General features: G+C 39.8%; 3 protein-coding genes across 5 annotated transcripts in view; 2 read left to right on the forward strand and 1 right to left on the reverse strand.

The window, feature by feature from the left end:
- asic1c (acid-sensing (proton-gated) ion channel 1c) overlaps positions 1-2,775 on the reverse strand; it is a 106,132-nt gene extending 103,357 nt beyond the window's left edge. The window contains exon 1 of the mRNA XM_026150189.1: positions 1,261-2,775. Coding sequence (XP_026005974.1) covers positions 1,261-1,815 — 555 coding nt within the window. The 5' untranslated portion in view covers positions 1,816-2,775. The remainder of the gene's footprint in view (positions 1-1,260) is intronic.
- Positions 2,776-14,325: 11,550 nt separating this feature from the next.
- h2bk1 (H2B.K variant histone 1) lies at positions 14,326-14,937 on the forward strand. Its single transcript, XM_026150196.1, has 2 exons — positions 14,326-14,513; positions 14,616-14,937. Exons 1-2 carry the CDS (start codon positions 14,400-14,402, stop codon positions 14,850-14,852), a joined length of 351 nt encoding a protein of 116 aa, XP_026005981.1. The 5' UTR covers positions 14,326-14,399; the 3' UTR covers positions 14,853-14,937.
- A 68-nt stretch (positions 14,938-15,005) lies between these two features.
- On the forward strand, positions 15,006-24,539 carry asb10 (ankyrin repeat and SOCS box containing 10). Of its 3 annotated transcripts, none has more exons than XM_026150191.1 (7): positions 15,006-15,387; positions 15,498-15,586; positions 19,600-20,072; positions 21,667-21,934; positions 22,354-22,858; positions 23,374-23,487; positions 23,846-24,539. In XM_026150191.1, the coding sequence occupies exons 3-7, from the start codon at positions 19,757-19,759 to the stop codon at positions 24,029-24,031; spliced, it is 1,389 nt and encodes a 462-aa protein (XP_026005976.1). In that variant the 5' UTR covers positions 15,006-15,387; positions 15,498-15,586; positions 19,600-19,756; the 3' UTR covers positions 24,032-24,539. The 3 variants fall into 3 exon arrangements, with proteins under 3 accessions (XP_026005976.1, XP_026005979.1, XP_026005978.1); XM_026150194.1 differs by having other exon boundaries at positions 19,971-20,072; XM_026150193.1 differs by lacking the exons at positions 15,006-15,387; positions 15,498-15,586; positions 19,600-20,072 and adding an exon at positions 20,548-20,977.
- Positions 24,540-24,836: the final 297 nt, after the last annotated feature.

Below are 24,836 nucleotides of genomic sequence, written 5' to 3' on the forward strand. Positions count from 1 at the left end.
AAACAGGCTGATTAAGCTTGAAATTGCATCAACGCACTAGACAACAGCAAACAGGGAGATCACAGGTTGCCTTATATGGAAAATGCTTAGAGCATAATATTAATCACAATAATTAACTGGGATTCCAGTAAACCACAATGAAAAACAGTAAGAACACATTGCCTGTGCAGGAGTCACTCTTTAAGAACATGCAGACACATTTCACAGTGTAACGCAGCTGCAGTCCTTGGGTGTGTTCAGATCTTTGAGGAGACATCATTGCATCAGCTGATGCCAGACAAAACTGCCTACTTGTTCCACTCTTACAATTTATTTCCAGTCAACTCGATTCACCTGACAGATTTAAACATCTGGACAAGGCAATTATTTCATATTACCTGGATCCAGGTCTCTGCTTTAAATAATTAAGTCTGTCACTCTAAATGGCTGAACCAAGCATATGTACTGTAAATGACTTTCCAATTGTTCCCTTTCCTACCAACTATACACAATGTTTTAAATGAATGAGGGTCTCCTATTACCACACAAGCAGAAGGGCACTTTACAGTTTAGTGAATTTCATTCATACCGAATAGTAAATGAAGAGTTTGTGTGTGACTGCCAAATGGAGTGTGGAATGAATCAAAGCACAGAGTATGGATGCTTGGTGATAGCTCGGCATCAGAACACCTCTCCTGAACAACTTCTCAAATTAAACAAAAATAAATCTGTTACATTGCATTGTTTTAAGTGACAATTGAGAAATTACTTGTTGAAAACAGATCACTCAGAGCAACAACAGAGAACATTTGAATACAAAACAGCTGCAAAATAATAATCAGTTAGGAGGCTTAATTTCAACACTGTGACTAAAGTGTCTGATTTGCACAAACAAAGGTTTACGTGCACTTAAACTGTGTATCTGACCTCAATGAACCCCATAATGGAAAATATAGGTTCCTTCAAGATGAACACACACACACTACATATGTTTTCTGTATTCTTGGAAATCAAACTGTCTTCTGAGATCACTGAGCAAGTAATAGCAGTATCTCACCTCAGGACCTTATCCTTATTAAAGATATAATTCATAACATTATAGAGCAGTAAAAACACAAACTAAAGCAAGACATCTGTTCCAAGTAAACTGCAAAGTCACATTGAAACTGGGTCTAAACTTATCCAGATTCAAAATAAAGCGGCAGACTATCAAAACGAGCAGGAAACGAGATAGGATTACAGCAGCTTAAAGGACAAGCACAAGAACCCCTGGCTACTTACTGTGGTGAAGTTCCCCGGGTGGCAGTCCTCTCCTCGAAAGGTGCACTGCAGCAGCATGTCACTGATGTCATGACCAGTTCGGTTATAGAAATCAGTCATGTTGAACAGTTTTGGCTTAAAGTTCAGGAAGTTTGCCTTATCCTTTAAGGCGGCCAGAACTTCAGGCTCAGCCAGGTGCGGGTTGGCTATTTGGTAGTTATTATTAAGGAGGGCCAGGAGCTCTCCCACATGATAGAGGTCATTCTTGGTGATTTTGGAGAAGCGGAACTCATTGAGGTTGCAGAAGGTAACTGCTGGGAAGGTGAGGTTTGTTGCCGCCACCTCGTCCAGCTTAGTGACGTGAGGATACTCCAGATAATATGACACCCGATCCATGCAGACCAGCATCAATAAGCCCAGTGAACCCAAGAAAGAAAGCGTCCAAAGAAATTGGCGGAATGTCATGTGCCCATAAGCGAATATGTGACTCATGCCATGTAGGGTGGACATGTTAGCAAAAGCTTGCAGGTTGGAGGGCCTGACGCTCTCTATGCTTTCCTCTGAGCTTCCCTTCATGGCTGTAGAGTGATGCTCAGCACTGTCACCCCAAGAACTTCAGGTTAGAGACTTTGCTTAGCAACAAGAATAGCAGAAACCAACCAGCAGTGTTGGTTTGCCACACTGCTTCTTTATTCCCTCAAGAAGTGGTAACGGTCTCAATAAATAGCCACCTTTAAAAGGGTTGCCAGTCTCTGTAACAGTTTTCTTTTCATGACAGTTCGCATTCCACTGAGCTGTTCTTGTAGTCCCAGGTCTCCCCTGTTCTTTCAGGCTTCTGTTTTATTATCTCCAAAGCTGTCTCTCACACTCCCTGCTCAGCTGTCCTTTGTAACGGCACCAAACACAATGACAGAAACAGCCACTTCTACCCAAACGCAATGCCTCCTGATTCCTGAGTCGTGTGAAAAGGAAGAATACGAGGGACAAGAAAAGAAAGAACAGAGAATATAGCAGGCGTAAGGATAGAGGCGAGAGATGAGGGGGGGGCACTGCAATGAAAAGGGCTAGCGTTTGGAGAGAGGTGCTAAGCCTGAGCAGTCAATGGGACCCTTCCTCCTCCAATCGGAGAGAATGCCTCTACATCGCTATGATAATGGGATGCAATGGTTTTGTGAATGAAGGTAATAAAGAGAGAAATGGCTCACTGGTCCCTCGCTGCCACCTTGCTTTTTTGCGCTTCTCCTTTCTTCCAGAAATGAAAATGAGGGGGTCAGAGACCTCCCACCAGCCCACCAGTGTGCTTGACAACCGGCGTTCACAGATTCCACGGGTTCCACTTCCTTATTTGCACAGATCTTCAGTTAATAGGGATGACCACCTCTTGACGCTTTACGATCACCCCCCACCAGCATAACCGCTAAAGCCGCTCCAAGACCCCAAGCTTTAGTCCTGTTAACATACAGATTTATATTCTGCCGTGTGGAGCCTTTCACTCTCTTTCTCGCATCCTCTCTCTCCCTCTCTCTCTCCCACCACTCCCCCATTTCTTGCTCTCTCTCTCTCGCTCTCTCTCCTCCTCTTTAGTAGTCAGGATCCATTCCACTGCTGAATGGCTGCTTTGTTTGTGTCTCTGTGCTCACAGGGGGAGTCTCTCAATCTGGACATCACCATCACTGTGTTATTATTTCTTAATCTGCTCCTACCTACTGTCCAGTCACTGTGTCATCAACCATTTTCTCAAACAATGCCACAGGTTGTTTACTGCATCGATGCACATATTAAGAGTTCAATGGTGTTCCAGAAGTTTCCACATGTTAACCTTTTTATAACGATGTCAACAAGTAAAGTGTGAAAAAATGGCTTCCAAGCCACCTAATATAATTATAACTGAGTATTAATCCAGTCATCGATGAGATTTCCATTTTGTCTTTTATATATAAAAAATAAAACAAAAATTTTAAAAAGTTATTTTAAAAATGAACAAAAAGACATTTATATATATATATATATATATATATATATATATATATATATATATATATATATATATATACACACACATACATACATATATAGCACATATATACATTTTCTTTTTGCTTCAAGCAATACAAAAATCCCAAAGCATTTCAGAGTCTTTCTGCAGCAGTCCTGGAACATTTATTTGTTGTGTGTATAATTACAGTTTAGGCTTGACCAGTAATGAAATTGGTGATTTTTCTTGTGGGGTCAAAAGTTCACCTCACCATTCTGACAAGCCCTTCAATTTCTCCTGGAACCAAACAAGACGATCACTCATTGGCTACTCAGGGATCACTTATTATCTTAACAATAGGTGGACTGCCAGGGATGAGACCACAGCCCTTTAGGCATCAATATCCTGTCCTGGCAACCGTGGAGCCCATAGGAACCTATAGCCAGAGTACTACAGAGGTATACATTTCACATAAACCCACAAAAAAAGACATTTGTCAAAGCTGAGATGGAATTTTAAAAATGCTCGCAGAAGGAAATGGAACATGATGCCTGAAGTGACAGGCTGTTGCACTTTTAAAATCTACCCATCACAACACAGGCTTTGAACATGTCTACCAAAACAAAATCTACAATATAACAATTTCCAAACTACAAGACAGTTGCATTTTTTTTCCCACCACAATATAAGAGCAAGATTAAGCCACTTTAATAACTCATAACATCATGACACGTCTGTATTTGTCTCATTTTATTGCTTGTCAAAATGTCATTAGCTTGATTAAGATGTTTGGATAAAGAAGCGGTTTGTGCTTGTCTCAATATTTGAAAATGAATACGATTCAGCTGCGCCCCTTTGCATTCACAGTGAGAACTGATAATGATTAATGTGCTAAAAAACACATTGATGGATGGTGCTTTAGCATTAGAGACCTTCACTGAGTTTAAATATGGCTTCACTCACAGAGCAGGGTTAGGCAACTCAATGACTGCAAGGTGAGAGTCACTAACAAACTAAAAAATCCTTCACCGAGGCGTCAAATTACTGCGTGAAACAGAAATCAAGTAGGAATTTGGCTAAATGCTTCTGGTACTTTATACATATTTGTGTAAAGTGACAGGAAAGCATTAAATCATAATGGATGCAGGGAGCATTAGATGTGGTAGTCCCTGCACTAAAAACAGCCAATTCTGCTGTTTGCTGATAAGACAATATGTAGAAAAACACATGTTCAGCAACAACACCCAACCTCCTCTGCAAGGGCTGGGCTTTTGTTAATGTGATGAAATGTTACTTTTTTAAAATAATGGCTAGAAAAAATGCAATACATTAGAACTGTGATTCTTATTTTCTGTGATTGTGAGTTAATTCCCAAACACCAAAAAAACAACAAAAACAAAGAAAAAAAAAACCCTTGTTCAAATAAACAAGGTGGAAAAGCAATATTTTAAAATGAATTTGGGACTGTTTCACATTTAATGACTTCATAATTAACTGTGCAAATAGTTACATTTCGTAAACATTTCACAACAATGACAGATTAGTGGAGAAGGGCACTGAACTTGAGCACTACCTAATGAAACAATCTGTCGAACACAAACTGATGCACTTAAAAAAAAAAAAACTCCCACAAACTGTGACAAGCAAAAAAAACCCAAAACAAAAACTGTCTATATATTGTGTTTTGCTTCAAAAGCCCTGCATCTGCACGCCTTTTGGATAATGATGGCTTTCCCTAAGTACCTATGCAGAAGAAGAGAAGCTGTTGTCCACTAGCAGAGAAAGAACATTGACAGAACAGCATCCGCTTTTTTCCCCTGATTCTTCATGTACCCAAACCCAGGACAAGTTTCAGCTGTCAGAGAGACGGCTTCATGTTTGACTCTAGAATACTTTGGTATACAGAGGAGTCAGTGACTGCAAGGTGCCCAGGTCCTGTGGCTGCAAATCAAATCATCACAAAATCATCACCCCTCCATCATTGTGCTCGACAGCTGGTAGGAGGTTTTTGTGCTGATATGCTGCGTTTGGTTTTCGCCAAATGTGGCACTGTGCATACATCTCAAACATCTTCATTTTGGTCTTGTCTCCCCAAAGGACATTGTTCCAGAAGTCTTATCATTTGTTCAGATGCAACTTTGCAAACTTAAGCCCTGCTGTCATGATCTTAGAGAGAAAGGGCTTTCTCCTAGCCATCCTTTCACAGAAGCAATACGTTTTTTTCTAAATGTACTGTCATGTAGAGCATAGGGTCCTATGCTCTACATGACATGAAGTATCCTTTTGAATCGAGATGTGACTCTGAATGAAATCACGGCACTAACAAATCAAATCATGTCATTAGATTGTTGAAGATCTGCACCACTGCTACCTTCACTCACTTGTATTAGAAAAACAGAAAACATTAAAGTGAAACTTTTGTGACACCAACAGCAACAATACTGACATATTTTCACTATAACCAAACAATCATTTAAAACCTCAATAGATTTAAATCCTCTTGATTAGAATTTAAAGTAGATGAATCACCCTTAATGGAATAAACATAGAAACATTCGTACACACCTCAATAAATATTCAGTATTTATCTTATAGTGATTTTCATCATCACTTTTGCATACATCTGCATTCTCTTTTCGACGTACACTCAGAAAATGCAAATGCTTTTCACACTGTATTTATTTCCATTTTCTATATTTTGATAACATCATCCTGTGTTAACATTAACAAACCTAAATTCACACTAGCAGGTAAGCCTGTTGTTGCAGTTGCAGCATGAAAGTGGGAGACTTTTCAGAAGTAATTGGCTTTCAAGTGGATGGTAGAATGCACAGCATAATGCAGTGAATATTAATTAGGAAGAGTAATATTTAAGGCACTACTAAGCACTGTACTCTCTTTGAAGGAGCCTTTGAATTTGACTTTAAACTATTAACTAATGTTCTGTAAAATTTCCAGGCCCCAAGCACCTCTGGGCTTTGGACTATGTACCATAAGGGACACAATATAATGTGTCTGTGTCATAAACACTGCTTACTAGCGATCACGAGAACCTGTTTTCTCATTATATACAAAAAATGATGAAGTAATGTGTGATACAATTAAGCTTTAAGTCATAATCTATATTCCTCCATTTTTCTATATACGGTAGAATACTTCATTCAAATGGTAGATATCTAGTTTACAGTTCCATATATTGTTTTTTGTTTTTGTGGACTCAAACCGAATGTGTTGTATATTCGTCCATAAAAGCTTGCAGCACTGCCAGAAATGTGACCAAATGCATCCGCCTGGAAGACTTACTGAAAATAGTTTCTATTATTTGTGCTCTGACTGTAACAGATCACTGGGATGATTGTAAGAGTTTAGATTAAAATGTATACACAGTCACAAACACTGATTCATTCTCATTCATGAGAACGAGGCTGCAAAACCTTTGGCAATCTTCAGAGTACTCTTAACACAGCTTTACCTGGTCTGACAATAAATGTGAAAACAGCACGTGATTACAGCTGCCACTTTATGTGACTCTAAACGGTGCTGGACATTAAGTAATGAGCTATAATTACGACAGTTCAGCAAAAAATTCCCATGACAAGCAAACCGCCCTGATATGATGCAGAGCTAAAAAAAAAGAGCAATTACAGCAAGTCCTTCTATGCAGTGCCCAAGTTATGGAGATTTGGCAAGCACCTCTGAGAACAGATTACCCTGTTAGCAACTGGACACGGTATTAAAGCAGATGACATTTAAGAGCGCATATATCATTAAGTAAAGAATGAGAAGCAAAGATGCAACACTGCACTGGAGGGGGCAGTGCCAGGATGAAGACATAATAACAGACCCTGAACTATTGATTAGATTAAAAGTGTGATCCCAGCCTCTAAGCACTTTGTTTTCCAATATACAGTTTTCGAAAGTTGGCACAAGCACATTTGTAACAATGTTACTGTGACTATAAGAACAAAGTCAATAAATGTAACAGAGTTAGTTTTTTTGGCTAAAAATAGTTAAACAGCCAAAAAGTGCAAAAGCAGATTGGTGCTTCAGTTGTTAAAACATGTGATTGAAACCTAATATGTTAAAGAGCCAAACTCTTTGTCACAACACTGCAGAATATGGAGTAACCGCTTTTTCATCCCCGCAGGAACAGATGCTACATTTAAATGCTGGGCTTCTTAAGGGCTTGGAAAGATTTAAGATCTCTATCATCCAAACTCTGATGTTATCATGTCTTTTCAATAACCGAGACGCATTTTTAATCTGAATAGAAAGCATTTTTCACTTTCTACAGCTGCAAAGCTTTATAGAGCTTCAACATAATTCACATACTGGATCTCCACTAACACCTGCTGAAAATGTCACAACAGAGGGCTGTTTAAAAGAAGGAATCGCATCACAATTTTATAATCTGCTCTTTCATACCAGAGTTCACAATCTAAGCTGAATGCATGGAACGAAGATTTGGAAACTGAAATCTCTGCAAAGGATTGGAAATCAACTTGTGGTGGAACTGATACTCGGCTGGTGAACCATTGCCTCAGATCAACACACTAAGAGGTCAAAATGAATCTAAGGCTCTCTTGTCCATCCCTCCCTGTAGCTTTTACAAAAAACAGAATCACATGATTATGAAAAACACCCTCTTAATTTTGCTGAACCTCAATTACAGCAGGCAGTATGGATGTAGGCACATAAAATCTTCTTTAGTCCCTCTAACTATGAATTTTACAAAAAAGTAATGGAGGAAAACAGAGGATTTCACAGTGTTTGGACACATTTATTTGCTCACACTGGCTGCTGGTCTGCTTGATCTGCAGTTGGAAAATGAAACTGAAACTTTCATATTGTTTGTTTACTTTTAGTATCTTCAGAGGTATCGTACTGCTAATCGCTCTACTGGATATCAAACCAGCCTCCTTTTCATTTGATTAACTACAAAGTAGCTCTAGAGCTTTGGCAAAGTCACTCTAAACAGGACATTTTTCCTCCACTTCACAACAGTTCTCATCTTTACGTAATAAAAAGTACACAATTTTAGTTATTGTTGTTCTATAATTTCATAAATGCAGCAGAAATATGGTGTTACTGTAACCATCTAATGATAAATAGCCCACTGCAGAGCAGACACATGAGTAATGTTGGAAATTATCCTTCTACTTCAGGCTATGTACTCTTCATTAAGACAAGATAAGAGAAGAGTTATTCAAAGCTAGGACATTTCTTGTTACAGCAAATAAAAGTTAAAAAAGTTAAAGTTGAAAAAACAAATAAGTTAAACACAACAAACCTATAAAAATAGCTTAAATAAGTAGGCACTGTAAGATTCAGTATTTACTGGGTCTCCATTCACATTTTTTATCTCAATAATTTAATAAGCCTGGTACAGTTCCTTTAATAGCACTAAACCTAAAACTATTCGCACTTTGTTTGTGTAAAACAAACCCCCCCTCACCCACCCACAACACACACACCTCCACATGTTACCCAGAGGTTACCCATTAGATAAGACAAATTATGTCAAAACGTTTGAACTTTTTTTCTAGTCTTGCCTTTTTCAGGGTGGGGGTTAAGACTTTATAACCAATGTTAAGCACAATGCTGTGTTGTTATCAAGGCTTTGGACTGCTCATTCAATGACTGCAAAATGAAAGTGTGGGCATGCTCACAGAAACAGATGTATTTGTATACATCATTGAGACACAACATGAGCTGTAATAACTGCAGATATCGAGCCGAGTTTCATTCTAAGGGGCAACAAACTCTATAGAAAAGAATACAATAAAACAAATATGTTTCAAAGCCTTAAGCAACATTAAACTGTGAAGAAGAAGAAGAAAAAAGAACAACATCTCACTTTTTGTATGTGACAGTCAGACAGATTCACCTTTTTTTCTCATCTTTTCTTCTGAGTTGCAAAAGTTCAGCAGCAAAAATCTGTCAAACAACAGAAACAAAAAGATGGCCTTCTCATCCAATGGCTGCTACTTAATCGGTGACAGTTGCTGCAAATGACCTTGCATAAATGCTATTCTGAGATAAAAGCCGATTCATATGTAAGCTACTGCTCAATGTGTGCTTGCGACAGGAAAAGACAAATTCCTGGACTCTGGAATAAGTACTGGCATAATGCAGCACTATGAAGAAATTTGGCTCTGTTCAAACACTTTGTGTTAACACTGAGAATTCACTGATTAACACAAATGTGCAAATTTCAAACAGAAAAAGAAAGACAGACAATTTTAAATCTACGACATCTGTTCAGTGATAAAGAGTAAATCCTTAAGCTCAGTTCAATTCAATTTTAATTCAGTTCACTTCAGTTTTATTTGTAGCACGATCAAATCACAACAGTTGCCTCAAGTTGTTTTATATAGTAAGGTAAAGATCTAAAATAATACAGAGAAAACCTCAACAATCGGATGACCCCCTATCAGCAAGCATTTGGCGACAGTGGAAAGAAAAAACTTCCTTTTAACAGGAAGAAACTTCTGGTAGGACCAGATACAGGGAGGGGCAGCTACCTGCCACACCCAGTTGGGGGTGAAGTTAAATAGTATGGATTTTTTTTTTTCTGCAATACACTTTTTTTTCATATTGCATAATACTGTCTAATTTCCACCAGAACAGCTTGGACACAGGACACTAGACCTCTGGGCGTCTCCTGTAGTGTGGCTGTGAAGTGGGCCCTCTGTGAAACCTGTCATCATTATCATCATCATCATCATCGTCATTAGAGCATCGTATGGAAGCTCAATCAAGTTGGATCTTTTGGAGCTGGATGCTTTGCAGCTTTTGCTGTGAGGTGCAAACCCAGTATCGTGCAGGGGGAGGCTGCTGCTACCTGGGAGCGCTTTTGCCATAGAGGCATGCTTGGTCTGCAGCAATATTTAGGTGGGTAGTCAGTCGCATCCACACAAATGCTCATTGTTTTCTAGCAGACAATGCAATGCAATGTTACATCATCTATCGGTGACTTTAATGTTTTAGCTGAACGCTATATATAAATTATGTATGCTTTTTGATGAGCAGATACCACTTGACAGAACTGCAGATTCAAGTTTTTTAAAAAGTAGTCCAGAGTTTTCAAGCATTAGAGAATTCAGTTGCCTTAAGCAACCTAAAGTGCCTATTTCAGAAAAGCAAATTTACCTACATTTTGTAGACACCTATAAGGAAATAAATTGTATGTATTTCAAATGTCACTTCAAACATGTTTAAGGCTGTAGAAAGCTTTGTTATGATGGAAATAAATGAGCATAACACGGTGCTACGCCGTTTAGAGAGATTTGTATGTGAATCATTTGTATTCAGTTTACTTCCTGTACCTTGGAGCTCATCGATCAAACAGATAAACTGCTGTTGATACAGAAGCTAAGACCTCCAGTATGCACAAACGGATCAGACAAGATTGATAAAGCTTTCGACTGCAATTTTGTCTAACACGTTCACTAGCGTGCCAGTGCTAGGAAATATCTTATTGCTATATGGAGAAAATATTTTCCAACTAAAATCATAAAGATGCAACAATGCTGAGAATTTCAAAGAATAAAAAAAGTAACCGCACTGCTTTAAAGACAAAGTCAAATGCTGATATGTTTTTATAATCACGTTGGCTCTAACTCGTCCTTGAATATCCTATTTAATGAATAGATCACATGCTGAAGGCCAATTTGGACGGTAAACTTTTCATTCCAGATAAAACAACAACAACAATACCTGGAATAAATACAGGCCTGGAGCATAAACATTTAATCTTAATCATCAGCATGAAAAGCTTACATGTATCGGGGATGGAAAGAGCCCAGGATCAAACACAAGCTTAGAGATGTAAACACGGCACTACTAAGCAAACAGCCACAATCACACATTTACACCAGCCCAGACTGAAATATACAGGGAGTGCAGAATTATTAGGCAAGTTGTATTTTTGAGGAATAATGCTATTATTGAACAACAACCATGTTCTCAGTGAACCCAAAAAACTCATTAATATCAAAGCTGAATGTTTTTGGAAGTAGTTTTTAGTTTGTTTTTAGTTTTAGCTATTTTAGGGGGATCTGTGTGTGCAGGTGACTATTACTGTGCATAATTATTAGGCAACTTAACAAAATACAATTATATACCCATTTCAATTATGTATTTTTACCAGTGAAACCAATATAACATCTCCACATTCACAAATATACATTTCTGACATTCGAAAACAAAACAAAAACAAATCAGCGACCAATATAGCCACCTTTCTTTGCAAGGACACTCAAAAGCCTGCCATCCATGGATTCTGTCAGTGTTTTGATCTGTTCACCATCAACATTGCGTGCAGCAGCAACCACAGCCTCCCAGACACTGTTCAGAGAGGTGTACTGTTTTCCCTCCTTGTAAATCTCACATTTGATGATGGACCACAGGTTCTCAATGGGGTTCAGATCAGGTGAACAAGGTGGCCATGTCATTAGTTTTTCTTCTTTTATACCCTTTCTTGCCAGCCACGCTGTGGAGTACTTGGACGCGTGTGATGGAGCATTGTCCTGCATGAAAATCATGTTTTTCTTGAAGGATGCAGACTTCTTCCTGTACCACTGCTTGAAGAAGGTGTCTTCCAGAAACTGGCAGTAGGACTGGGAGTTGAGCTTGACTCCATCCTCAACCCGAAAAGGCCCCACAAGCTCATCTTTGATGATACCAGCCCAAACCAGTACTCCACCTCCACCTTGCTGGCGTCTGAGTCGGACTGGAGCTCTCTGCCCTTTACCAATCCAGCCACGGGCCCATCCATCTGGCCCATCAAGACTCACTCTCATTTCATCAGTCCATAAAACCTTAGAAAAACCAGTCTTGAGATATTTCTTGGCCCAGTCTTGACGTTTCAGCTTGTGTGTTTTGTTCAGTGGTGGTCGTCTTTCAGCCTTTCTTACCTTGGCCATGTCTCTGAGTATTGCACACCTTGTGCTTTTGGGCACTCCAGTGATGTTGCAGCTCTGAAATATGGCCAAACTGGTGGCAAGTGGCATCTTGGAAGCTGCACGCTTGACTTCTCTCAGTTCATGGGCAGTTATTTTGCGCCTTGGTTTTTCCACACGCTTCTTGCGACCCTGTTGACTGAAACGCTTGATTGTTCGATGATCACGCTTCAGAAGCTTTGCAATTTTGAGACTGCTGCATCCCTCTGCAAGATATCTCACTATTTTTGACTTTTCTGAGCCTGTCAGGTCCTTCTTTTGACCCATTTTGCCAAAGGAAAGGACGTTGCCTAATAATTATGCACACCTGATATAGGGTGTTGATGTCATTAGACCACACCCCTTCTCATTACAGAGATGCACATCACCTAATATGCTTAATTGGTAGTAGGCTTTCAATCCTATACAGCTTGGAGTAAGACAACATGCATGAAGAGGATGATGTGGACAAAATACTCATTTGCCTAATAATTCTGCACTCCCTGTATTCAGTATTTAACATTAAAAGAGAAGAGTGAAAAACCTATGGGCTCACTTCTATTACCTGCTACCATTAATTTGTCCTTACTTCTGGCAGTAATAGTCGTATTACTCCTCAAATGAAAAGTTTTCCATTTCAAGTTTTTCAAAATAAACACAAAGAAAAAGGAAATTTCAACAGTTAGTACAGCAGTCTATATTTAAACACGTGATTTCTGTTTGCTAATGAGAGCAGTAATCATGAAAATCATCATAAATAATGTAAGTTTTGCATTTGTAAAAGTTCAGCTGAAGCATAAATTCTGACATGTGAAAGGGGACATGTCCGGAGAGGTCAAAAGGATGGATGGGTGTGGCAGGAAACAATCATTAGCATCACACTGAATTTTTTTTTTTTTTTCAATCTATCCATTCACTCTGCTCTATTATCTTTAAAGCACTGGTGGAGTACAGCCACAAAGAGACTGGGCAACTAAGAGTCACCAGTAAACCTCCATCCATCCATTTGCTTCTGCTTACCCTTTTCAGGGTTGTGAGGGGCGCTGGAGCCTATCCCAGCTGTCATAGGGCGAGAGGCAGGGTACACCCTGGACAGGTCGCCAGTCTGTCGCAGGGCCAACACACAGGGACAGACAACCATTCGCACTCACATTCACTCACACCTAGTGACAATTTGGATTATCCAATTAACCTATCCCCACAAGCTGCATGTCTTTGGACGGTGGGAGGAAGCCGGAGTACCCGGAGGGAACCCACACAAACACGGGGAGAACATGCAAACTCCACACAGAAAGACCCTGGCCTGATGGTGGAATTGAACTCAGGACCTTCTTGCTGTGCGGCAACAGTGCTAACCACCGTGCCGCACCAGTAAACCTAACTTGCATATTTTGGACTGTGGGAGGAGAGTGGTGCGGTTAGGGGAAACCTTCACAGGTACAAGGAGATGGCAAAAAGACTGCCAGCTGGCCACCTGGGGTTACCGAGCCTTCTTGCAGCAGTCCAATCCTCTGCACCACTGTGCCCCATTAAGAGTGCAGAGTTAATTTTGTCACACTAAAAAATACTACTGTGAACAAAATGAACTCTGGGCTTTGGGGCTGGGGTTAAAGCTTTAATTCAACCTTGCGCATAATGGCATGCATTTTTAATAAACACAGTGCGCATTAATCTATCGGAAAACCGTATAACCTTACATGTCTGGCTGATTGTCACCTAAACACTGGATATGACTGCAAATGGAACTCAGAGGTGTTGTTGATAAATGTTATGATGCTTAATAGCATCCACATGTTTGGTACATTTAATGACCCACGAGGCAGAAGGAAGATTAAAGTGGATTGCAATTAAATCAAAAGCAAGTATAGAAATCCGCTTTCAAGCGCATGTCGAGTCTTTAAAACTAATGCAAGTCCGCCACCCAGTGGACACCATTGTTAGGCGCAACATCCTAAATATAGAAATCTACTTCCACTTGCAATAAAAAATGTAAAACTAAATAAATAAAGCCACTAAAACACAGAATACGAAGGAAAAAAGGAATAATACTATTGTGATAAATAACCGTTCTCATGGTCAGTATTTGGCTATACTTTGATGTCTATCAGTCTAGCCTAGAGAAGCAAACCAGGTGAAGTAAATTAATGACTAATTAAGGCACGCTACATAAGCAGCTGCCCGTCAGCCAAGCTTTGGGATAACCGCTCCTGAATAAGTGGATATAGCAGTTTTGACTAGTTAACATGACTAACGACGTATCCAAAAAGAAGGGGAAGAGTTCAACTGAGAAAAAAGCCAAAAGAAAAGCCAAAAGAAGAGAGACTTACGCGATGTACATCTATAAAGTTTTGAAACAGGTGGGTGAAGAAGAAGAAGAAAGGCGCAACGAACCTTACGGCTGCCTCGGTTTTCTTTGTCCTCTAATTAAGTTGCATGGCAACCCTTCTTCCTGCCCTCAGGTTCATCCGGACACGGGGATTTCGAGCAGAGCCATGAGCATCATGAACTCCTTCGTCAATGACCTGTTCGAGAGGATTGCCACAGAAGCGTCCCGCCTGGCTCAGTACAACAAGCGCTCCACCATCACCAGCAGAGAGGTGCAAACTGCGGTGAGGCTGCTGCTGCCCGGGGAGCTGGCTAAACACGCCGTGTCTGAGGGAACCAAGGCCGTCACCAAGTACACCAGCTCCAAGTGAAAACTTCCAGTGCGTTATGTTGAGGAATTTAAACTTGAGAGTTGGCAGATTTGTAAGCTGGTCATTAAAATATTTCACAAAGCCATGATCTTCTATTTTCTTTCCCCCCCCCCCCCAAATAAAGTAAAGCCATCGTGGCTGGTGTCGCCACTAGATGGGGTAATTGGATCTATCTCGTTCAGATGCACCTTCAAAGGGGACTTGTGCATTTCATCCTTGCATAAGTTGTATACCGCAGTGTGATGGCAAACTAGAAATTACTCATTTGGAAACCAGTAGCACTCCGCATTTAAACATTAACATTCCTTTCACCGGCTTGATAACTTTTATAAAAGCCAATAAAGTCAATACAACAGCAATAACCCTTTAGAAATTCTACCTTAGCAACCCATTAGTGCACTGAATGCTATCATGTTTTGTCGGGGAGCTTGAATATTTCTATATATCAAGAATGTCCAAATTAAGCTCCATTAGCGAATTTTCTCTTACCACAATGAGCGAACATGGTGTGGTAGAGGTCTGCCATATTTCACCGGTACAGTCTAATGTATGGATCTATATGTCTGCTGGATGCCGTCCATAACAAACCTATTGAAAACATGGTTCTGATTAAAACATGACATCACACTTTCTTTCTGATTACAGATGCAGATTACAACAGCAGCAGGCACAGGTGGGCACTTAAACAGGTGTCTCCAGTTTCACCATGTAAACTTGAACCTGATCACTGCCAGGTAATATCGCCTTGATTTTTTAACGTATACTTTCTATTATGATTCGAGACCTCATAGTCTGTACGACCACAAATAATAGTCTCTTTTTCACTTCAGACATCGTCATCATCATCGTCATAACAGTTTTGATATTATCAGAAGCACCTGGGCGGTTGTAACTATGAAAAGTGACGTTAGAAAATTAGCTAAACTATAGCTTAGCTAGCTAGCAAGTCATCCTGTTAACCCTGACGACGATGAAAGAATGAAGGGAGGTTTATTTAACATGTGTGAGTGTATGCTGACTTATGCCATGTACTGAAACAAAAAAAGTGTCTTTGGTTTTGGTCACTAATCATTTGAACTCATTTCCGGATTGTCTGTCCAGCTACGAGAAAATAGAAGAAAAAAAAGTAAAAGAAATAATTTTTAAAAGTTATTTCTGAAATTTTGTCCATCATGATAATGGAAAAAATGAGATGATAATTTTATAAAATAAAAGCAATTACTTAATTGAAGGAAAACTTAGTGGTGTTTATAAGTTTCGAAGTTTGGTATGTTGTCAACATTTGTTTTGTGTTGTTTTTGACTAAATACACACTAGCCCTCTGTTTACTTATATTTTAAAATACAGCAATCTTTTCACTTATGATGAAGTTCATGCAAACCTCTGCAAGATCTTTATCTGGCTAGGTCATCCTTAAAATTGAAATATTTATAAACTAACAGAGGAGATAAAGCAACACTGTGTCCTTGTTATGCATTATAATCAGGTTTTTAAGAGACGGCACCATCAGCTGAATGCTACTTGATTACAGGATAATGACACTAGCGTTTGCACCAGTTCAATCTGCATAAAGCGGAGGAACTGATAAAGGTCTCTCTAATTAGGATGGTGTTTACATCGGGCTTTACATACACCTATTAGACTGCACTTATCAACGTCCCACAAAGCCAGACTTACTGTGATAATGCAGGTTGCCACTGACTGTTATTGTTGAGATACCATCTCAGATATTTCCTAGTATTCTTGGTAATGATATGAAATCTAGAGACGTTATTATGAGGGTGATACGGCCTTTAATGGCAGTGACTTTGTTCATAATAATCGTGGCCATTTAGGTTTTGTGTCTTGCACTCTTCCCCATATCCCCTCTTATGCCCATGCCTAGTAGTAGTCATCGCTGTCTCCTTTAGGCAGACTGCTATGAACACATTATGGATGGGTGCATTAGTGAGTGATGCAGAGCCTGGGATGACTTGCCTTGTTTTCATGTGAGAGTGCATCATTAGAAAATGTTCCACTTGGCAGGGAAGCGCGTATTAACTGCAACCGCAATGAAATGAGGTTGTGATAGATGGTTAAAGTTATACAGGACTATTAGGTTGAAATATGAACCTCTCAATTGTCATGATGAAACAGAGGGCTATTTGCGTGGTGATCAGTGCATTGAGAGACAATTGGAATCTGCAAAGACCCATACAATACATTATAGGTAGTGGGCTAAGGGCTGAAAGAATACAGAAAAAGTAATCATGCTTCCACTGAATGGTATGGGGCTACTGTTCAATTCAAGGCTCTATAAATTCATTTAGGTTCTTCACCAACATCTCAAGCATTGTGATGAGATTTGAGGAAAATTTGCAAACAGGAAACCTCACCTAAGCCCAGTTGTAGACTTTTATGTGTCACATGTATAGAAGCAAAGCATTGCTGATTAGTTATCCAAGATGTTTAATGGTATGAAATATGCAAAGCAGATTGTGTGTGCCTAGCTTAATACAACTGGATGAACTATAGTATGATACAAGGAAAATTAGAACAAGTGAGCCCGGATTAAAATCGGAAAATACATACAGTAAGTGCAACAGCTAGCTTGTCTTTAGATAATGTCAATAGCCAATTAAACTTGCCTATCATCTCTTATCAGTTGTTCCACGACCTGAATGCAAACTTCATGGCAGGCATGTGCTGAAATGTGTATCTAGCGTATTAACCAGCACAGAGTTGCTCAGGCACTGATCTCGCTTTTTCTGATAGGAATAACATGAAATAACACATAAACCACTAAGATAAGAAACACCTGATGGATAATTGATCCATGTCTAAACTTGGACGGTCTTTCTGACTCTCTTAAGCTAACAGCAGAGCCAATTGCAAACACATTAGCATTTAATATTACTGTAATTACTGTGTACATTTCATTATGTTCCCAGTATATTAAATGACTGCTCAGTGTGGAGGGAGGGCTATAGTTTAATTTCTTTCTGTAGTACTGTGGCACACAGTACTCAAAATAGCATTAAGAGCCTCATAATCAGAGGGAACTAATTGCCTATGATTGCATAAATGAAGTGCCTCGCGCTCATCAGGGCCGTTGCTGATGTCCAGCCTCTTACTGACTGCCTTGGGATAGGAAGGTGGTTGACCACAATGCAGAAAGCCTTGGAGAGGCAGCTACTGGTGGGTAATGTGAGGAAACCATAGATTTAATATGTCCACAGGGGGCTGTGAGGGCAGGGGGTGTTACTGCTGCTGATGTTTTTTTGTTATCATCAGAGTTGCCTCCGCTTCACAGAGAGAGAGAAAAGGGGGGAAAAAAGGAAACACGAATGCCCACCATTTGAGAAATGAATTTATCGAAGTGGCTGTCTTTTTCCCCATTAGTAAGTGTTTAGTTCAGCGTTTTAAATAATTGCGTTACCAGGAATGATATTTAAAATACATTTGGGAGTCAATGAGGCGGGAAAGTGCCTACATGTTTTGCTGATGACACCCGGGCCATTTGGAAGACATCAAAGTAGAGAGGAGGTAGCCCAGATGCATATTATAAACTCATTATGTATATCATTTAAAAGGATGTACTCCAGCCGCAAAAACAATATTCCTAGTCTCTCTCTGGTAATGTGTGTTTTCAAAGTTGAAACTCTTACTCGCCTTCAGTTTAATGTGGCATCTATTACCAACTGTAACATAAAATAAATGACCTTGATTTCCATACCAGAACAGTCGTTAAGGTATAGATGAGATGCGGCTCTGCCTCTGTGTTTTCGAGTAGAAAAGAAGGTAAAACCTCTTCGCCAATATCGTGTATTTCTCCACCTGTGGCGCAAACTTTGTTTTCCGCAGAGCTTGCAGGCATCTTAATAGACTCCAACATGAAGGCGGATAAATACACCTTAAAAAGTGTGTTTTTGATACGCAATGTATCAAATACTGCTAAAATTAGATGGTGATGGTGTCAAATTGAAGGTCACCCTTCCATCCTTGGTGTCTACAGAGCTGTGAGATCTGTTTTGTTTTGGGTTTTTTGTTTTGTTTAGTTTTTTTCTGCTGGGTAGAATTTCTACTACTGGAAAATGGTTGTTCATCAGTCAAAAGAGATGTTTGTCAGATGCCTAGCGAGTAGGCTTAAGAGGCTTAATTATGTGCCGTCCCTCCGCCATCAGAACACTACACGTGGGGCAGAGTGACACAGCGGTTGCCAGTCATTCAGCCTAATGTTCTAATGCAGGGAGCCATGTGGATACATAAAATCCATTAAAGCTCTTGGAAAAAAAATACTGAGCTGAAAAAGGCATTCTGCTAGCTACTCAGGGGCTTACAAATAGGGCATTCTTATTTGCTCTTCCTCTAAGAAAAATGTCATGGCAAAATCTGACCTTATAGGTCTGGAGATTTTTTATTTTTTAACATGTTTTTTTTTTTTTTTTGTTAAAACAGTGAAGGTGAACAGTGGACAAAAAGGTTCACATCCACTGACTTTTCAGACTTATTATGCTCAATAGATTTAAAGTAGGAAAAGTTGAAAGAACCACACTGAAAATCAGTAGTTTTTAAGCCTCCTTTTGGTAAAGTTTTGCTAAATTACATGTAATTTTAGTAAACATTGTATTACTTTTAAAACAGCATGCACTGGGTTTGATACTAGCAGCCTAACAGAGAGACTTTATAACTTTGCTGGAGGCAAACAGGAGAGGTTTGAGTGGCTGCGTGTGAGACATAAAAATAGCATTTACTTGTCACGCTGCAGGGAGGGTCTCATGCCGAATATCAAAACAACTCGGTGAATCAACCCTGTGAACAGCCGGCGGGTACAAAGTGGACATCAGCCAGAGAGAGTGAAATAACAACAGAAACAGAGAGAAGGGACTTGTTAGACATAATCATACACATATCGCACAACAAGCATGTCGAGAGGCAGCTTTGTCTTCACGTCCATGGCCTTGCGTTCTCTTGAACTTGACAAGGACACGCTAGAGAGATACAAGTACAGCAGGCAACTTGCCTCTCATAATCTGAGTAGCTATATGCTGAAGAAGGAGGCCAACAACAGAGCACTGCTGAAGTCCCTGCCACCAGCTGTCTGCCACGATGTGGTCATCCACAATGCTTTGTATACAGGAGACCTGGAGGCTATGCAGCACTTTTTTCCTAGAGGATCCACAGCAAACCTCATCATTGAGCCACAGGGAGGGGAAATGCGCTGGGCTGCCAGAGGGGAAGGTAAGAGACAACATCTGTCTTCATCAGTGATCTAAGAAGTCACATGAATCGGACCGTATTTTCTCGAGATTGGCATCCAAAATCAGAATGGTTTGAACACAACCGATATTTCCTGTGATTTCACGAAAAAACTAAAGGCAAAAACATATAAAGAAATCACTGCTGTGCATTGCTGAGCAACGTGCATCTGGCGCCTCTCGCTCAATAAATCAATGCAATATTTATAGCCACAGAACCCGAAGAGCTATTTATAGAAACCATCATATGCCCACCACATAATCAGACCTGCGAGTCATCTGTTTGTTCTGTGCAACAGGACAATCCATTAGATTCAGTTGTGACCCTTCCATTAAAGACTGAGTCAGTGTCCGTTTTCAATAACTTGTTTCGTCACTGGCAAAACATCATGAAGGACTTTTTTGTTGTTGCGAAATAATGTGTCACTTCTAATTTCTTAGACTGCAAAACTGTATTAGCTGGATAATTAGGCAGGTTACATGCAATGCAGTCATTGGCTCTCATGCCACTGGTTCAAAGGGTCAAGCACAATATCACATAACACCTCCCTGAAATAGCCCTGTCTGCACAAACAACCTGCATAAGTGGTGCTTCAGGAGAAACCTCACAACTAATACATTTTAAAAACAAATTAGCTCGCTGTAATATGGCTTACGTAGCACCTAGAGTGAAGTGGCGCAAACAAAAGAAATACAGAGAAGATGTGATCGCCACAGCCAAGGCTACAGGTTGTATCCTGCAGTTCTGGAACTCTTTGCTCGTGGGCGATGAGCTGACTATCCTCGGTATCGTGGATGATGATGAGTATGGCTACCTTATTGATGCAATTTATGACACCAGCAACTTGGAGGAGTGGAAGAACTTTAGATTTAACTACAGAGGCCTGAGTAGGTCCTTAATTTTTATGTTTAATCTTGCATCAGCAAGGTTAAACTAGATTTTGATGAAACATGTTATGAGTACATTAAAATGTTACGCTGTATACCAGGGATGTCAAATTACATTGAGGGTTACATACAGTCCACTTTGATTTTAAGTGGGCGAGACGGGTGAAACTCAACTTTGTCAGTGTAAGGATGTTTAACCAAACATCTGATCCCAGAGGTACCTTAATATAAGATAAAGAAGTGTAGTTTCAACATGACATCTCAGTTTTTCCCGCATGATAAATGTGTAAAAGTACAAAAAAATGCCTGGTAGCTCAGACTATCATGTATTTAAAAACCTAAGGTTTTTGTTCCACTGAAAGTTTTATGTTTTAACCAAGAAAAACAGGTACTTCTCTGTCATTTCATTCTTTATCTATTACTTAACTATGTCTATTAGTTTATAGCGGGAAAAGCTGTAAAACATATAAAAATACAGTTGAATTTCCAAAAATGTTTTCCCTATCTAATGTTTTCCAAAAGCCATCCCCTGGGCTGGATTGAAGCCTTGCCATACCTATTCTGGCCCCCAGGCCTTATTTTTGTCACCCCTGCTGTATACTATATCTGCTGAAGCATATATGTGACATATATACTTTATGGCTTGAGTTCAATGTTGGCTTCATGACACTTTTGCTCCCTGTTGGCAGGACTGTGGTCACTGACTTATGAGCAGGAGCTGACGACACCGCTTCACATCACAGCTGGCCGAGGCTTCGCGGACTGCCTGAGGCTCCTGCTGCAGCGCGGCGCAGATGTTGACCTAGCACCTGGCGGCACCACTGCGCTGCACGAGGCTTGTGAAAACTGCCAACCAGAGTGTGCCAAACTCTTGCTGATGCACGGTGCCAATGCCAATGCTGTCTCAGAGGACGGCCTTCTGCCTTTGCATGTTTGTACAAGCCCTGAATCCCTTGAGTAAGTGAAATCCAGTAAAACTATGTAAGGGTATTTTCATTCCTCATCTAGTTCAGTCACTCTTAAGCACCAGTACTTGAACTTGTATCCTTGTAGCTGCAAGGTTATATAAAAGCAAACAAAACCCCTGAGTATATTTACCTGAGCAAAAGGTGTATTTATTGCAGAGTAAACATTCTGTTGTTTCTGTCATTTCCTCCTTCAGGAGTTACATATTCCAGGAGCAGGAGGTGAAGCTACAAGTGACAGTAAAATATATTAAATTTGGGACTGCTGCTGCCCCTAGTTGTAAATTTTGCTGTAATATAAACAGCTGACAAAAAGCATAATGCATTAAAATGCCTTTGAATCTGAAAGGGAAAAAAAATCTGAAGTGTAGGAACAACTGATCTACCTGATTCTATTAATCCTGTCTGCAGATGTGCCAAGTATCTCCTTCAGTATGGAGCTGCAATCAACGGCTGCACTGTAGATGAATATGACACTCCTCTCCATGTGGCTGCCAGGAATGGCCTCCCAGACCACACTGAGCTGTACCTGCGTCATGGAGCTGCTGTGGACAAACAGAACTATGAGGGTCTCACCTCCATCAATTCTGCTTGCTCACAGCCCCAGGAGGCACAGGATCTCCGTAATTATTTCAAGGTGTGTCAGATACTGATAAACGCAGGGGCCAACATCCACACTGAGGAACAGGACAAACGCACTCCTTTGCACATGGCCTGTAAGAATGCGAACCCAGACATAGTGGATCTGCTGCTGGAAAATGGGGCCTGTGTTAACAACATGGACTATGGAGGTGAAGCTCCAATGCACAACATCCTGAAGGTGGTGGCCTACAAGATTTCCCATAGTCCTGAGAGGATTGTCCGCTCTCTGCTCAACCACGGCTCCATTCGGGTGTGGCCCGGTGCTCTTCCGAAGGTAGGGACCCAAATGCTTGAATATTACATGGAATCAGAATAAAACGTGTGGAGAAGCATGCTATCACGGCTACAGCCAATTATTCATCAAGGTGGCTCATTTTGCATAATTAGCAAGTACTGCACATGTAACACCTTGACTAAGATTTCTTTGAAACACTACACTGTTCCTTGCGATATTCCAGACTTCACAACTTCACATTCAAATCATTACCATCTCATGGCACAACATGAAGTGTTGCACTCTCAGCGGGAAACAGACTACAACTATCAGTGAACCCACGTGCACTACACAAAATGCCTGGTTCCTAATTAGGCAAGTGTTAATAGGAGATTAATTAGCACTAATTGCATAATTTCCAGTTAAACCCCTGGAGGGAAGACCAATCTGTTCATTTCACAAGTGTTTAATTACTTTATTTCTTCAGTTCTATGGAGTCACATGCTTGCTCGTGAACTTAAATGTTGATTGTTTAAATCGTACTGCTTTGCTCTGAGTTGTGATGCACCTTGCAGGTTTTGATGCACTGCTCCAAATCGCCACGCACTGTTGAGGTTCTCCTGAATGCCTACAGTCACCTCAAAGTCACGGACACCTGGGTTGAGTCCGTGTCAGAGGAGGTGTTTAAGGCAAGCTTTTTAAATGTGAAATTATGAATTAGGTTTACCATTTTTTAATTATTATTATTATTATTATGTTTAGTTAAATGTTTTAGTCTTCATTGTCTTTAAATTAATACTTTTAAAGTGACCCATCTCAACCCATCTTAGGTAGAGAAAAATATTGTAGTTTCTTATAAATATGAGGGCTTTTAAAAATGAAAAGAACATTAAGTAATTTATCATTATTTTATATTCAGAAAGCTATTTTTTAATATAAGCTGATTGCAAAACTAAACTCAGAATATCAAAGCATCAATATAGAGCCATCAATCTAGTATCAGTTCATCAGTTAAATCTATTTTTTGTGTGTTTCTGTCCAAAAAAGGAACACAAAGAATTTTATGAGTCAGTCTTCTCCCTGGAAATGACTCCTCGCTCGTTGCAACACTTGGCTCGCTGCAGTCTCAGGAGATTCCTGGAAGGCCGGGTACACAAAGTGGTCCCAAAGCTCGATCTGCCCAAGTTCATCAAGAACTATCTTCTCCTGGATTTCAGAGGATACATTCACTAAAAGTCCAATCTGAGTGTGAATATTTGTACCAAATATCGATGGTGAGAAAAGTCCAACAATGTGAATCAATACACAGATTTTTTTTTAGGTTGCGTGCTGCCATACATAAGATTTTCAGGAGGCAGACGCAGAGTCGTTTCCTGTCATGTTTTGATCCATGTCTCAGCGCAGAAACACGTTTGATGTTGCACCACAAGAGGGCGCTACAGACTAGAATTATTAAATTATGCAGTGGGGCTGCAGCTATATTGGTTTATATTTTCTTTACTTTTTTGATCACTTTTTCTTTTCTTTTTCTCTTACTTTTACACTTTAATTTAAAAAGGACGACTTGCTTTAAATTGTATACATAGTTATTATCATAGGTCAGCGCTAGGGAGCATAGTAATTATGTTTTGCACATCGAGTATTGCTATCAAAATATTTGCATTAATCGTTTGAGATGCCTGTAATTATATGAATATATGATTAAAACAGGCTTTAAATGAAAATAAAGTTTTCCACTACTGCTGCATGATCTGGTCATTGTTCTTTTCATGTTTCGTGTTTTTATATTTTTCTGTCATGTTTTTGCTTGTAGTCATTTTTCTCTGTGTGTGTTTACTGGCTGTTTTGTCATTGCCGCGTTTTTCTGGAAATTACTAATTTATAACACAAAAATATTTTAGGAAGCACCGGTATCCAATCCAGTATGCCCTCAAAAATTTAAAATTGAAATCAAATTAAGCAGAAATATGTTGAATAACTTTTAGAGATATTTGAATGTGTGTTGTGAAATTATTTTTAGATTTGGTTTTTGAGGTTA

Source organism: Astatotilapia calliptera, chromosome 18 (assembly GCF_900246225.1).
Source record: "Astatotilapia calliptera chromosome 18, fAstCal1.2, whole genome shotgun sequence".
NCBI classification, from domain to species: domain Eukaryota; kingdom Metazoa; phylum Chordata; class Actinopteri; order Cichliformes; family Cichlidae; genus Astatotilapia; species Astatotilapia calliptera.

Excerpts from the sequence above, each read along its gene's own strand:
- h2bk1 (XM_026150196.1), top strand. The coding sequence starts at position 14,400 with ATGACTAACGACGTATCCAAAAAGAAGGGGAAGAGTTCAACTGAGAAA. Across the intron at positions 14,514-14,615 it reads TCTATAAAGTTTTGAAACAG|GTTCATCCGGACACGGGGAT; the intron begins GTGGGTGAAGAA and ends TCCTGCCCTCAG.
- asb10 (XM_026150191.1), top strand. The coding sequence starts at position 19,757 with ATGTCGAGAGGCAGCTTTGTCTTCACGTCCATGGCCTTGCGTTCTCTT. Across the intron at positions 22,859-23,373 it reads GGCCCGGTGCTCTTCCGAAG|GTTTTGATGCACTGCTCCAA; the intron begins GTAGGGACCCAA and ends TGCACCTTGCAG. Across the intron at positions 23,488-23,845 it reads TGTCAGAGGAGGTGTTTAAG|GAACACAAAGAATTTTATGA; the intron begins GCAAGCTTTTTA and ends TGTCCAAAAAAG.